The following is a 16,041-nucleotide window of genomic DNA, read 5'->3' on the forward strand; positions in this document are numbered from 1 at the left end:
ATGGAAATTTTCCAGACAGTGGCAGGGGAGAAGTTCTGCTTCCCTTCTGAATGGTTTGAATTAGCTGGAGGGTTTGGGGTTAGGTGGAAAGGTGATAAATCCCAAACTCTTCACCGGTGGTCTCCCTGTTGACCTGGGCTTTGGGACTGGGGCCCACCTCAACACCTTCACCCTCCTTCCACACGGAGCTCAGCAGGCAAGCCCTGTGGGGACCCCTCCCCTCCTACCATGAGGAATGGAGCCAACACCTTGGTACAGAAACGAGGGAAAACACTCCCTGATTTTTAATCTGACTTCGGGTAACAGCTCAATGGGCGTCACACACACTTCCAGACCCTGTGGTGGGAAACCCTGGGAGGGGGTGGAAGGAGAAGGACAGAGACTCAGAATGGGGGTGGAGGGACCTGAAATCCAAGACCTGGGTTGAGGTGGAGGCGGAAGGGGGCCTGTCAGGGGATACATTCCAATGGCTCCCACAGGGGAGCAGCCAGAGGCCTGAGCCCCACCCCCCCACCCCAGGTGCCTCAGAGTTGGTGATGGGGCATGTGAGATGCTGCCATCCTTCATCCGCTCCCTCTGGTGAACCAGGGGGCAGGGGTGCAGGATACTAAAGGGGCAGGCCCTCTTTGTTACCCTCCCAGCCACTCTAAGGTGTGGGGAAGGGGAGCCACCTCCTCTGTGTCAGAGGGAGGCTCACAGAGGGCAGGTCACTTGCCCAAAGTCCTGCAGCACAGCAGGGACTAGAATGCAGGAACACTAGACTGCCCAAGGTCAGGGCGGTTGCTGTGAGGCTGTGCTACCCCCCACTTGGTGGACAGAGTGGGAATCCGCTGGGGAAGCAGAATCATAGATTCCCCCTACAATGGATGTTGGTGATAAATTCCCCACCCACGACCCTTCCCCCAGACTCTGCTCCATCACCACTGATTTCCTGGTCTATATGCTGCAGCCTTGGCTAGGTTGGCCAAAGCGGAGTTGTCCTCTCTGCCCCTCTTATAACAAGGGACCTTGCTGTCCCCCCACCAGGCCAGGGCTGAGGGCTCAGCCTCAAGGACAGCTTTCTTTGGCCAGGGGAGCAGGGGACAGGGCACCACTTGTCCCTCCCTCCAAGTCCCCCATCAATCCCTCATGCCATTCCTAGAATCTTCATTATTATTGTTATTTCTAAATCGGTACAAAACTGACAGTGATCAGCTCCGGTGACGAGAGGTAGAAACCCGGCCAGGCAGCCGGAGAAAATGGGGTGGAGTGAGTTAGGGTATAGGGCTGACTGGTGTTGGGACAAGAGGGTGTCAGATCCTGAGGGCCTCCATCTGTGGCAGGAGGAAGATGCAGGTGTGTCTCCCCCAAGTACAGGGGTCCCCACCATTCTTTCCCTGGCTCTGTTCTTCCCCAGATTAATCAGGAAAGTCTGAGATCTGAGGCAGGCAGAGTCTGGGGTAGTCAGATGGGGTTGAGACGGGGCAACAGAATTTTCACTGGGACAACCTAACCCCCTTCTGGGCACCATCCTACCCACGACCAGACCCCAGAACCCAACATTCCCCAGTCTGACAGATCAGATTGCAGTATGCAGAAGGGAATAAAGGACTGGAGCCTGGCATCATGAAAAAGAAGCTATCCTTTGGGGGGCTCCCTTTCCACACTCTGTCCAAAAAAAAAAAGAAAAAAAGTTTTAACCCAGGGGGTGATCTGGCTTTGGGGTCAGGAAGAGTGAGGGGCACCTGGCAGGGACGGACCATCGAGTTAAGGCTGGAAGGTAGGTTGTTGTGTCTCTGGGGGCTGCTGGGCGGGGAGGTCTCCCTGGAAGCCAGAGAGCTCAACCTTCTCCCCTCACTGATCTGGGACCTCGGTCCCCCGGACCCCTTGATCGTGGTCCTTGGGCCACCCGCATCTCTGCCCTGTGCCGGTGGTGCTGACAGTCAGAAGGCCTGGCCTCACAAAGAAGCTGCCAGGATCTGCGACAAGGGGATGGACGAAATGAGAGCCCTGTGAGCGGAGCTGGGAGGGGACTGGAGGGTAGGTGAGACAGGTAAGTACCAACAGACGCTGGGGTGGGCGGACACGGGAAAGGAAGACACCAGGCAAAGACAGACACATTCTGGAGAAGACAGGTGGGGGCCCGGCCAAGGCGGCACCTCGCCACCCCCAGCCTCCATTGCACGCTCACCCCCATCCCAAAAGGCTGTGGCACCCCCGCGGGTCGGGCCGGGCACTGCACTAAATACAGCACTGAAGGCGGCTGTCCCAGGAAGCCACGGGGGCAAGGGGCAGGGCTGGGCAGTTACGGAGGGCTCCCTCTCGCGCTCTGCTTCTCACCGGGAGATGCGTGGCTGCAGGGGCCTCAGGCCGGGACCGTCACAGTTCCATTTCCCGCCCGCTCCCCGCCCCAGCCCCGCAGTACGGCCCCGCCCTCCGCTCGGCCAGTGCCGGTGCAGCCCGAGGGGCGCGCAGGCGTCACATGATGGCGCAGCGGTTGCGGCGCAGCGCGCCCTGGAAGCGCAGGGCAGCGTGCACGTGCTTGCAACGGGCGCAGCCGACGCTCTTGAGCAGCTCGCTGAAGAGCAGCAGGATGTGCCAGTTGTACTTGGCCGAGCATTCCACGTAGCCGCACTTCCAGGTCTTGCGTACCAGGTGCGACACGTTCCAGCGCGGGATCACGCGTCCGTGCTGCAGGTCCCGCTTGTTGCCCACGATGATGATGGGCGTCTCTGAGGTTCCGATCACCCTGTGGGGCGAGGCAGGCAGCTCAGAACTCTGTCAGCCCCACAACCGCTGTACTCCCAGCAGGGCAGGCTGTGCCTGGCCAATACTACCACCACCGTAGGTTCTGCTCCAGGCGCAGCCCTAAGCCCTGGAGGTGTTATATTCTCTGATCAGCACAACTGATCTAAAAGATGGGTTCTACTGTTATCCCCATTTTACAGATGAGGACATAGGCTTAAATGTTTACTGGCTTCAAGTCATGCAGCTGAGTGGCCCTGGAAGTCTTGTTCCAGAAGTCCCAGTTCTTAACTACTGCACTACTCTAGCCACCCCCACAGCCAGGGTCCCAACATGAGTCGACAGAAATGGGAACAGCACAATGTATGCATGTTTGAGTGTATGTGTGGAAATCTTAGAACACATATACCTCTATCTGTGTCCCTATACTGTGCCCTTTTCACAGGGACTGGCTAGCACTGGGGCACCCACAGAGGTGGCAATGGACTGTGTTCCAGCCTCTCACCTCGTCTCCAGGATCTGCTGGCGGATGGTCTTGACGTACTCAAAGCTGTCAAAGCAGCAGATGTCGTAGACCAGGATGTAGGCGTGGACACTCCGGAGTCCCCTGCAGCAGGCGTCTGCCCACTCCTGCAATATCCCCAGCCAGTACCAGGGTCAGAGCAGCCATGAGGGCTCCCCTAGCCCCCAGACACCTCCCATCAGAGGGGCAGTGCTCTCACCTGCCACTGCACCTGAAGCCTTCCATACCCGACCATCCCCAGGAGACCAGGCCCAGGGAGAATGGAGGAGCTGTAGCCTCCCCATTCCCAAGCTAGGATGGAGCAGGTCACATTGTTTGATCTTCAGGGCCACTGCACTGTCTTGTGCACATCTGGAGTTTAGCTCTGCCTTGCTCCATGTCATGCCCTCATCCGTCCATCGAGGCCTTTGTTCAACAAGTACATTTATTAAGTACCTCTAAGAGTCCAGCTCTGAGCTGGGTGTTGGACCTGTTAAAATTCTATCTTCCAAGGTTCAGCTAAAGTGCCACCACCTCCAAGAAGCTTCCTGATTTCCCATCCTTCCTGCAAGCAGGGGACTACTCCCTTCATCTCCTGTGTTCTAACAATCCTTCTATTACACTTTCATTAGAGCTGTTCCATCTCCAGTTCCCCACTTCTGCTGTGAGCTCCTGAGAAGGCCACAGCCAGGCCATCCTCATTTTTATATACTCCCTCTTCCTCCCTGAGTGTCTAGCACTGTTGGCTCAAAGCAGGTGCTCCTTAATAGCACTACCTGGGCTGGTGAGCTCTCCATGGCCCAAGCCGGGATCAATGCAACTCCTGCCTCTGCCACTGCCCTTAGACTGCTACCTGATGTGCCCCTTCTGTATGCTTCTCTCTGCCCTCAGGGTTGAGAAACAGAAAAAGATTCAGACTGGATGCATAATGGGCTGATGTAGAGTAGGGCCCCTGGGCAGCTCCAGGGAGATGAACTTCCTGAATGTTTGTGGCAACTTCTCAAGGGATTGGGGGGTACAGCTCAAGTTGAAGAGACTCCTAGAAAGGCCAAGTACACTAAAGAGAAGTTTCCTTAACAGATTCATTAGTCAACATGCCAGCTGCAAGAGCGGTTTCAGGCAGCCAGTGTGTGGAAAGAAGGGGGTCCCTAAAGGTGGGGGGACAGAGGCCTCCAAGGACAAAGGAAACCAGAGTCTTCTCCCACCAAAGCCCAGGCAAAAGACTAGAAGAAGGTGGAGGTATGTCTCCTGTCCCAGCATCTGAATTGAGTGGGGCAGGGGCCAGGCACAAAGGAGGACTACAGTTCTCCACTTCCAAGAAGGATCAAAAGGAAACGACTTTGGTGGCAGTAGTGCAGAGTTAAGTCCAACTTCAGAACAGCACTTCCCAACTCAAAGGCTTAGAAGATGCTGCAGTGGATTTCCCTAGGGAGATGATGTGGCATCTTTTCTTTGTGCTGAGGTTTAAATTTTTGGTGTGGCAGGAGGATGCCGAGGACAAACCTAAAACCATAGGAAACTGGTTTCTTAGTCCAGGGAAGACTGCATTCTGCTGGACACAGTGATCTCCAGGAGCCTGGAACCTGTGTATACGGATGCTCCCACGATCCCCCAAGACCAATGGAGATCAGTGAGAAGTGGGAGGGATGAGAGGCTCCCAGTCTCTTCAAGCTGTCTGCTGGGGAGAGGGAGCAGCTGCCAGCTTTTGAGGGTGACAGCCCCACCTCTCCCCCAACATGTTGCCTCCTTGAGGGGAACTCCTGGCTTCCTCCCACCCACTCCTCTCTGGGGGTTCCTAAAAGAGAGAGGAGGAAGGCCCCTGATTGGCTAGCTTATCCCTTCCCCCTTGATTGAAGGGAGGAAGCAGGGTTCCAAACTGTAAAAGGCCATCTTGGGGCTCTGTCAAGACAGAGAAGGAGCAATAGAAAGGGAGTCCAGTTTCAGGGACAAGGCTCAGCCACCTGCATCTCAACCATGCATTTGCTGATAATTCCTTTGGTGAGTTGCAAGCACCTGATAATCTCAGCTTCCTTCTCTGATAGAAGGGGCTGCAGAAGACACTGAGGCTCACACCCAGGAAACACTACTCTCCTGGGCTCTATCTCATCTGGCATTGGAGAAGAATGTATTATTTTCTTTTCAGATGGTGGCCATCAGGATTCCTAGGTTTTATACTTAATCTTTGGTGCCTTGAGGATACCTTTTTCACAGTATTTCTCTGCCGAAAGTCCCTTACTGGGCTCCAGGAGTGAAATCTTGGATATCTTAGAGTCCAAAACTCAGGGTCAGTCAAGAAGAAAAAAGCCAACAACCCAACAGAAAAATGGGCAAAGGACATCAATAGTTCTTGAAAAGAGAAACACAAAGGCCCTTAAACCTATGAAAGATGCTCAGTTTCACCCAAGATCAGAGATGCAAATGGAGACTACAAGGAGAATATCATATCTCATCTCTCAGATTGTCAAATATATTGTCAAAAGTTTGACAATATACTCTGATGGCAAGACTGTAGGAAAACGGGCTCTCATATACATTGCTCACAGGAGCACAGCATACGCCACTGCTATGGAGGGCAATCTGGAAATAACCTCCCCTCCAAACTCCAGTTACTGTCACACTTTTTTTTTTTGAGACAGGGCCTCACTCTGTCACCCAAGTTGGAGTGCAGTGGCACTCTCAGCTCACTGCAGCCTCAACCTCCCGGCCTCAGGCGATTCTCCCACCTCAGCCTCCCAAGCAGCTGGGACCACAGGCATGGAGCACCATGCCCGGCTAATTTTTTGTATTTTTGGTAGAGACGGAGTTTTGTCCTGTTGACCAGGCTGGTCTCGAACTCCTGAGCTCAAGTGATCCGCCTGCCTCAGCCTCTCAAAGTGTTGGGATTATAGGCATGAGCCACCTCACCTGGCTCTGTATTCACAATGCCATTTCCAGGCATTGTGATCCAGCAGTGCCATTTCCAGCAATGCCCTTTCCGGTAATTGATCCCACAGATGTACCTACTTACGTTCAAAATGACTTATCTACAAGGCCGTTCATTGTGGCACTGTTTGAAACAGCACAAGACTGGATACCACCCACTTATCCAACAAGAAAGGACTCCATGGTATAGCTCTTCAATGGAGTAGGGCGTGGCCATGAAAAAAGAATGAGGACGTCTTCTAGATAATGGCCTGGAAAAATCTTCAGGATATAATAGCAAGTTAAAAAAATTGAGGTACAGCGCCAAGCACGGTGGCTCACACTTGTAATCCCAGCACTTTGAGAGGCCAAAGCAGGAGGATCGCTTGAGGCCAGTAGTTCGAGATCAGCTTAGGTAACACAGCAAGACCCATCTATACAAAAAATTTTAAAAATAAAATAAAATCAAGGTACAGAACAGTATGGTTCTTGTTTTTGTTTTTGTTTTGTTCTTTATGTAAGAAGCAGGGAAGAATGCATTTTCTTACTTGGGTAAAGAAACACTGAAAGTATGGATAAAAATCTGATAAGAGGCCAGGCGTGGTGGCTCATGCCTATAATCCCAGTACTTTGGGAGGCTGAGGCAGGCGGATCACTTGAGGTCAGGAGTTTGAGACCAGCCTGGCCAACATGGTGAAACCCCATCTCTACTAAAAATACAAAAATTAGCTGGGTGTGGTCGCAGGCGCCTGTAATCCAGCTACTCAGGAGGCTGAGGCAGGAGAATCGCTTGAACCCGGGAGGCGAAGATTGCAGTGAGCCGAGATCGTGCCACTGCACTCCAGCCTGGGCGACAGAGGGAGACTCCATCTAAAATAAATAAATAAATAAATCTAAAAAAAGAAAGAAAAATTCGATAAGAGTGGTTATAGAGAGTGGGGCAGGAATCAAGGTAAAGGGGGCAAGATGAAATAAACAAAGCTCAGTGTGTAGGCTTGGAGCAAGATTTGAATGTCCAATCAGGTGATTGTTAAAGTCTCCTTTAGAAGAGAACTAGAAGGCCCTGCATCCAGACTGTCTGCCCTGACAGGCTCAGCCTCACTGCTTCCAGGGCAGATGCGGGATCAGGCTTCCATCTTTCCTCCTGACCCCAGGTGCCTGGGATGGGTGAACAGGTGTCTCCGGCAGATTAGGCCAGGGCCCTCCTGCCTGGTGTTGCTGAGAGTGCTGAGTGCTGAGCTGCCCGCCAGCTCCCAGCCCAGGGTCTCAGCCTGAGAGACTGCTTGATTTGCTCAGTTACACCTGGACGAGCCTTGTCCCCTGCCTTCTGGGCCTCCACCACTGTGCCTGTCCTTCCTGGAAAAGCTCTGTACACTCTGGTCAGAGGCTTCCTTCAGTGAGCAAACATGTCCTAGAGCTCAGCTTCCTTTTTCTCTCCACTCCCTCTCAAGTCAGAGGTTGAGAGAGGGCAAGAGGACCTGGTTCCAGCAGGCAGTGGGGAAGGAACACAATAAGTGAGGACCCTCGGGCATTTAAATCCAAACCTGGCAGGGAGGGTGCCCAGCAGGCAGGTCCTGAGGTCAGGGGCAGAGCATCACTTAAGAGAAGAGGGCCTTGGGCAAGAGACCTGACTGGGGTCTCCAGAGTCTCCAAGAACACACCTTTCCCAGGGCCCCGTCTATTCTGCTGCTGTCCCTTCTCCAGAGGATGTGGAGTGAGGTTATGGTAGGCACAGCTCTGAATATTCACAGTAGCCTAGTGTTCCCTGTCCTTTTCTCTACTGACTCTTACCTGCCTAAAACCTATTTAGTTGAGACATCACCCTCTGTGACCCCCCAACTCCACCCTAACACATCTGGATGGCCTAGATGCCCCCTTAAGGGCTGCCCCAGCTCCCTGCTCCTCCAATCATAGCACTTATCACACCATATTCGCCTTTTCTCACCAGACTATGAGTTTCTTGAAAGCAAATTCCATAAATTTTTTGCTCACCATTCTGCACCAGTGCCCACTGCAGGGCCTGGCACACATTGAACGGTCACCAAATATTTGTTGAATAAACTAGCACACCAATGAATGGATTCCTGGAACGGCTCTAAGCAGAGTGGCCCAAGGTGCAGTGTGGAGCTCCCAAACTCAGTGATGGGGCCCTGGCAATAGGGCCCAAGCTACAGCAGTTTGGAATCCAGCCTCTCCCCTACCCATCCGTTTCCCCACTAACCCATGCCCCCCAGGGTCCTCCTACCTGGAGCGTATTGACAGGGAAGGCGCTGATGGGTGGAAAGTCGAGGATCTGGAGGTCGTGCACGTGGCCGTTCATGACGACAGCAGGCAGGTAAAGGCGGCGGGCGGTGGTGGGGACGCAGACCTCGCTGAACTCGTTGTACAAGAACTGGCGCACGATGGCACTCTTGCCCACACCTCGCGCCCCCAGCACGGCCACCCGGTAGGTGGAGACCATGCCTCCCGCCCCACTCCGCCACCTCGTCCTTGCCGCTGTCTGGGGCTCCCCCGGGCTGCATATTCCAGGGGCTGGGGGCTCAGCCACCGTCAGGACCAACCATTGCTGCCTCTGCTTGCCCTGGGCCCTCTGCGGCCTCCACCTGGACTGTGGGGACAAGAGGTGGGCTTAGTGCACTGGCTTATCCCTGGACGTGTCCTGCACTTTTCCACCTTTGGGACTTTGCTGAAGCTGTTACTGCCACTTAGAATGCCTTCCCTCTCCCAGAACCCCTGTGGCTGCCTTTCCAAAACCTCTCCATCCCTCCTCCATTTCTTCCTGCATTCCAGTAGTAGGGCCCAATCTTTCTTGACTTATAACTTGACTTTTCTCCAGGTCCAACTCCAACCAAAACAGGCTGCAGAGCAGAGTGGGAAGGGCACTGGACTTGGTTTGATCCCAGCTTCCCCACAGAGCCTGGGACAAGACGGCAACACCTCTGAGTCTGTGTCCTCCTGAATGGGTGGGACTGGGCAGGTGTGTCTCAGTGCTGGCACTCCTGACATTTTGTGGGGAGAGAACTCGATTGTGCAGGACTGCCCACACATTGCAGGACATTTGCTTTCCGTGGCCCCCAAGAGGTAACTGCCAGCCTCCAGATACCATGATGACCAAAAACTCCCCCTGCCCCCATTTCCAAATGCCCCTAGTTGAGAATTCTGCACTAGATGACCACGTCGCCTCTGGGGTGCAACACTGCTGAGCACTTACTCTGCTGGCATGCCCATATGGTTATCCTTGGTCAGTACGACATCTCTAAGGGATAAGTACTGTTATTCCCACTTCAGAGAGAAGCTTAGAAGGAGTAAGAAGTGTGCCCAATCACAACCCGAAGGGCAGCTACTCCTTTCTACGATGTCGCAGTACTTCTTCCAACTTTCAAGTTGGCTGGAGTACAGTGGCATGATCTCGACTCACTGCAGCCTTCACCTCCTGGGTTCAAGCCATTTTCCTGCCTCAGCCTCCCGAGTAGCTGGGATTACAGGCACCTGCCACCACACCCAGATAATTTTGGTATTTTTAGTAGAGATGGGGTTTCGCCATGTTGGCCTGGAATCCCTGACCTCAGGTGATCTACCCACCTTGGCCTCCCAAAGTGCTGGGATTACAGGCATGAGTCACCGCGCCTGGCCAAGTTCAGTGATTCTAACCAGTGAATGCATATAGGCCAAGGTCTGGGTCTGATTCTCTGGCATCCCGTAGAGCCCAGAGGGCCTGGCACATAGCAGGTGCCCAGAAAAGGGCTGCTAGGGGTTTGGGCCTTGCTACGAATTCATCAGCTCTGGTGTGTCCTTGCTGCAGGTCAGTGGGCAAATCACCTTCTCAACTGGAGCCATGCTTCTGCACATAGGTAAAATGAGGTCAACAGCCCCTACTTCTGAGAAAATCCAAGTAAATCTCTTAGCCAGGAAAAGGAGAGAAACTTTCTTCTTTTGTTGGTGATGGTGACCAGAGAGGCTGTTACATGCCTGAGACCTCCTGTCTGGATTCCCAGGAGGGTGACATCAGCACTTGCTAACTGGCTCCAGGGCAGGTGGGTTCGCCAGATTCTGGCAAGGCCATGCTTTTCCGCATGGGTGCATACTTCTCTGCAGATGCATGTTCTTTCCACATATGCACAAGCCACAGCTGAATGTCCCCCAGGTTGTCCTGGTTCAGAGGACTCACTCCACGGGGTACGTGCGCACACAGCATAGTAAATACAGGTCAGGATGTGGAATGAGAACCGCCAGGGCTTGATTCCTAGCTCTGCCATTCACCTGAAGTGTGACCTTGGGCAAGAAACTTTATTAAGTGTTATGATGTGTGCATGTAAAGCCCAGTGCCTAGGCCAGAGTAGGTGTTCGATAAACAGTGACCACTGCTATGGGCAGGGGTCATTCATTCATCTAAGCTTCCCACAAACTTAGCAATGGAACCTCCTAGCAATCCCAGGAGGGGCTGCTATCTACTGTTGCATGAGCTCACATGCATGCAGTGTGTGTGTGAGAGATTCTTCTCATTTTATTGAAGGTTTAAAAAACAAACAACCCCCCCCCGCCAAAAACAAACCCAGTGACTTAGGGAAGTGAAGACCTCATAGCCAGTTGAGTTGTTAACTAAGATTAGGACCCTGAACTCCTTCCTGCCCCATGCAGTGTCCCTTCTCCAACAGGTGTTTATACACTTACATGGGCTCCCAACTAGGGGGAAGTACCTATCCCTCCTCCCCATGTGTCCCTCCAAGTCCCGAAGCCCCTTAGGCATCCCTGGACACCACTACCACCAGCATGGCAGAGAGACTCAGCTGGGTTAATTACATAACCAGTACAGGCAGGTGGGGAGTGAGGAGTCCTAGGGGAGGAAGAGAGGGCAAGGAACGCCAAGAAGAGTCCTGGCCTCTCTCTGGGTGTGGCAGCTCAGAGATTTCTAGGATGCACCCTACCTGCAGATTGTCGTGGACACCACACTCCCTGCCCAGAAACCAGCCCTTTCTGGGGAGTGGCAGGGAAATGCAAGAGGGGCACTGCCCAGGAGCTAGGGAGGGGGCGCAGGAGGCCCCTAGGCTGGGGCCAGCCTCCTGGAACTCATCAGGCCCAAGTGTGGCCCTGTCCCCAACTCAGAAGCGATCGGTGCCCCTTCCTTCTTTCCAGGCAGAGGTCCTGGATCTAAGAGTATATTAATCCAACACCCTTGGCTGAGTGCGGAAGGGAGGGGGCTGTCCCAGGAAGCAGGGCCCAGGCCCCTGAGCGCTTTCTCCCCAAGGCCTGCGCTCTGCAGTGAGTCTGCAGACAGCGCCCGGCAAGAGACTGCCCGGAAAGAGAGGCAAGAGACCAGAGACACACACAGGGGGCGAAGCCTGGTTCCGTCCCCTTCCCTGCGTCTGGACACCTGGGTCGCTGCCCAAGGCTGAGAGCGGGGGCTTCGTGGATCCCGAGGGCCGGGTCACAAGTCTGCCAGCTGTTTGTTCCAACCACGTTCGCCTGGGGGTGGGCTGGGGGCGACAGAGGATGCTGCGCTCCCCATGACCTGATTGGTAGGAGTTTGGGGGGATGTAGAAGCCCAGCTCGCTCTCCGCCTCCAGCACCTTGCAGGCACCCCCACCCCCAGCTCCAGCTCTCACGTGGCGGCCCCGCACCGCTTCCCCGCCCGCCCGCCCGCCCGCCGGCCCCCTCCTAGTCCCGGACGCCCCTCGCCCAGGCCGTCTCCTCCTCCCGGGCTGACCCCGGCCCGACCTCCCGAGCCCCTGACCCGGCCCCGCTCCACCCCTGACCCCTTCCCCTCCTCCCGCCGCTTACCCGGGGCCGTCCTAGCTGCCCCCTGCCCTGGCCGGCCGGTCGGCGGGGCTGAGCTCCCCCCGGGCTCCGGCGCTGCCCCCCGGCTCCCCCGCCCGGGGGGAGAGAAGTAGGGGCGCCCCTGCCTGCCCAGTCGGGGCGGGCTCAGGGCGGGCGCGCGGGGGCAGATGCGGGCCGCCGAGGGGGTAGGAACCTCCAGCCCCAGCTCTCCCTCCGGAGCGCGCCGCCTGCTCGCGCTGGAAGGAGGAGGGGGGGCGGGGGTGCGGGCTGGCATTCCGCTGGGTCCCTGAGCCTGACATATTCGCTTGGGCGGCCCTGGACGAATTCTTTAATCCCTGGCCTCGACCTTCGCACCCCTCCAGACTCTCCCTGCGGGAATTTAGCTGTAACTTGGAGGAGCTGAAGAAAGGCATGGGAAAGCCCTCAAGCCTTTGCTCATTCCGACTCTTGGCCTCATATGCCCCTCGCCCAGGCCTGTCACCAGGCCACTGTGTGCCCGGCACAGTGTGCCCTGCACTGTGTGTTAGAGACATCCAGGCTCTGCTCCTCCACCCTCCTCAAGGGCTGAGCGAAGGGTGATCACTCTCACCCTTCACTGCTGCAGTGAAAGGCAGAGCTGGCTGGCACAAAGAAGGTCTCCCCTGCCAATGCGTGACCTCCACACCCCTAAAACTGCCATAGGCCTCTTCTCTCCAGAATGGGAGATATCAGCATTTGTCAGGATTGAGGGCAAAATCACCCATGTATTTATTCTAAAAGTCATCATCTCTAACCTTTGATGATCAATGTCATGTCATAATCAATGTCATCATTGATAGGCAACCTCTATTTTGCCAGTGCGCTATGAGCTTTGCATGCATCCTCAGATTGAATCCTCACAATTCTATGGGGTAGATTGTTTCCTCCACTTTACAGATGAGATAGTTGAGGTCGAGAAGCTTGTCTCACTTAGATGTAAAATGTGAATACAAAGATTGGGAGTCCCTAGCTGAGCAGTCACTGAAGAGTTTGGTAGGAGGCTCACAGTCCAATGTGAGATCAAAAGCAGACCACACAACATTAAAATGTGCTGTGTGCAAAGTCAAGGTTCTGCGGAGGGCAGGGGAAGTGGGACAACTCATTAGACGAGTCACTGAAGCTTCGCAGGAGGCAACTTTCAAGGAAGCAACCTTGAAAGAAGTAGATTTTGGGGCTGGGTGGAGGGAGATTGTAGCAGAAGAAAGCTACGGAAGTCAAGAGCAATTACACAGGCTTGAGAAGTGAGTCTGGGAACCAGACAGGAGCCCATGAGGAAGCATGGTGGGTGAAGAGGCGAGAGGTTGGTCACAAAGGCCCTGATTGACAGGATGAGGAGTTGGGATCCAGCCCTGTGCTGGATGGGAAGTCATCGAAGAGTTTTTTGTTGTTGTTGTTGTTGTTGTTTTTGAGATGGAGTCTCGCTATGTTGCCAGGCTGGAGTGCAGTGGCACGATCTTGGCTCACGGCAACCTCTGCCTCCTGGGTTCACGCAATTCTCCTGTCTCAGCCTCCAGAGTAGCTGGAAATACAGGCACGCGCCACCACACCCAGCTAATTTTTGTATTTTTAGTAGAGATGGGGTTTCACCATCTTGGCCCGGATGGTCTCCATCTCTTGACCTCAGGTGGTCCACCTGCCTCAGCCTCCCAAAGTGCTGGGATTACAGGCGTGAGCCACTGCACCCGGCTCTATGGAAGAGTTTTAAAGCAGGGACACACCTGCTCAGGTTGCATTTTAGAGCCTCCAGGGCAGGAGGAGGAGCAGAAGCTTGAGAGATATCCCAAGTGTTTTTACCCCTGGGACCCTGCATCCTCCACTGTGACCTCCTATTACCGTGTGCTCCGGCTCTCAGGCTCCCAAACAGAACTCAGTTTTCCTCCACAGTCTGACCTCTGCATTTTGGGCACCTTCCCTATTCCTCCCTTCCCTCTCCTGTTCAGTCACAGAGGAGAATGGGTATGAGCCTGGGCTTCAGAATCAGACAGAGCTAGATTTAAATCTTGACTCTGCCACTTACTATTGTAACTGAGGCAAGTAACTTCAAGTCTATAGTCTCATTTATTAAATGGAGTGTGATTAATTGTCCCTCACTGTTGTTGACAGGGTGTAAATGAGCTGAGGTGTGTAAAATCCTTAACACAATGCCTGGCATGTAGGAAGTCTCAGCATGGGGCCTTTACTTTTTGCCTTTTTAGGGACACGCAGGCATTCTACAGGAGGATGAGCAACACCGTGGTACAGCGGTTCCATTTATTCTAGGTAGGCTCCCAGAGGGTTGGGGTGGGGGTATGAAAGGACCAGGGCAGCAGCTAGAAGCAAGTATAGGGCTGGAATGAATTTGGCTTCCTCCTGGAGCACCACTTTTGGGGAGAATAAATCAGATTTTAACTGGCCCTGTGGGATCACATGGGGTCGCTAAGGGCCTCTTGATTGCATCACCTGTCCCTCCACTGTATCTGAAAATCTCTAATCCTCACCCTGCCCGAGGATCCCAGGCTTTATGTCTGCTTCCCCAGGCTGTGGCCCTCCATTCCAAAGGTGGACTAGAAGTAAGAAATTAAAATACACTAGGCGCAATGGCTCATGTCTATAATCCCAGCACTTTGGGAGGTCAAGGGGGGCAGAATGCTTGAGTCAAGGAGTTCAAGACCAGCCTGGGCAACATGGTGAAACCTCGTCTCTAAAAAGCATACAAAAACAGCCGGGCATGGTGGTTGCACACCTGTAGTCTCAGCTACCTGGGGCAGATCACTTGCACCTGAAGGTCAGGGCTGCAGTGAGCCGTGATAGTGCCACTGCACTAGGGAAACACAAAGCTGCAGGTTAATTATGGGGCCTCATACTGGCCTTCAGTGAAAGGTCATTTAAAGGATTATTTTTATTTAAAAAAACAAACAGCAGTTCTATCTACATGAAGTGGAAGATTTGCCTGAAGTTAGGATACAGTTGTCATCTTGGTTTGCTGAGAGTCACTTTGGCCTAAGAACATGCACCCCTAGGGGCCTGTTCACTCTCCCCCATCATTAGGAGCACTTTGATGGGAACATGTGAAAGACTCTGTACTTGGGTCTGACCTTGAGCCTCAGGTCGGTCTGGCTCAGCTGAGGATGCCTGCCTGTTGGCTGAGGTGCAAACTCAGGGAGCAGACACATGGGACCGCCTGCAGTAGCTGAGGCCCAGACACGAAGTGGGACAGAAATGTCAAAAACCCAGACCTGCCTACCTCTGCCCCTGCTCCATCATAGCTGAGGATCCTACTTTCAGAGGCTATTAGGCCAGATCCTGGGGTCTCCGACCATAAGTGAAGAGTAAATGAAACAAGAGAGGGTGAGCTAGAGGCTGGACTTGAACATCATCCTCTAACATCTACCCGGTGGGAGAAGTGGGATGAGTGGAGTAATCTCAGCCCCAGAGCATTGAGAAATGATCCCAGAGATGGCAGTCTTGTCTCAAAACGATGCTCTTGGAAACAGCCATTGCAAGCACTTTTCCAGCTGAGAATCTGGGTCTAACCAACCCCCAAATTAGTCTTCCCTTTGTTGGCAGCATCAAGCATGGCAGGGCAAAAGCTAAATGAGAAATTGAGATGGTAAGTTTGGAGCCAACTCGGAAACTTTTCAAGAAACATCCCTTGTTGCTAATAACATGTCTGGGGGCTGGCTGGGATTCTAGGATTAGTGTTCAGGAGATAGAATTGGGTAACAACGGGGGAGGTGTGATCTTTTCCAAGTGCCATACCAGGTATTAAAATAAACAGGCTCTTGCCTCCTGGAGCTGGGGGTGGCAGGGAAAAAGAATCTGGGTCTAAGCAAAACCAGAAAAAGCATTAATGCATGAAGTGGGAGTAGAAAGCCCAAACCTGCGAGTCCTTAGCTGTTTTCTGACCTCAGAAACAATGTACCTGACATCTCAGTGTTTCCTAGTTGTCACTTTACAGGCAGAGAAAGACAGTGTAGTCTCAGGTGCAAGTCTGGGACCAGTGTGCTCTGAACATACTGGTATCCTAGGGGCTTAGCAAGCTGGGATGTGGCTGAGAGCAGAGGTAGGAGAGAACCTATTACAGAACCTCCAGTGGACGAAGGAGGAAGCTACAGTGTAGTTCTAAGGACACAGACAGGGAG

The 16,041-nt window shown here is 53.7% G+C and overlaps 1 protein-coding gene across 1 annotated transcript; it reads right to left on the minus strand.

The window, feature by feature from the left end:
- Window positions 1-253: 253 nt before the first annotated feature.
- RASL10B (RAS like family 10 member B) lies at window positions 254-12,150 on the minus strand. The gene is made up of 4 exons (XM_034942075.3): window positions 11,906-12,150; window positions 8,373-8,735; window positions 3,230-3,354; window positions 254-2,728 (listed from the first exon to the last, which is right to left on the minus strand). Exons 2-4 carry the CDS (start codon window positions 8,586-8,588, stop codon window positions 2,458-2,460), a joined length of 612 nt encoding a protein of 203 aa, XP_034797966.1. The 5' UTR covers window positions 8,589-8,735; window positions 11,906-12,150; the 3' UTR covers window positions 254-2,457.
- Between the last annotated feature and the right edge of the window lie 3,891 nt (window positions 12,151-16,041).

This window comes from Pan paniscus, chromosome 19 (genome assembly GCF_029289425.2).
Source record: "Pan paniscus chromosome 19, NHGRI_mPanPan1-v2.0_pri, whole genome shotgun sequence".
Taxonomy (NCBI): Eukaryota; Metazoa; Chordata; class Mammalia; order Primates; family Hominidae; genus Pan; species Pan paniscus.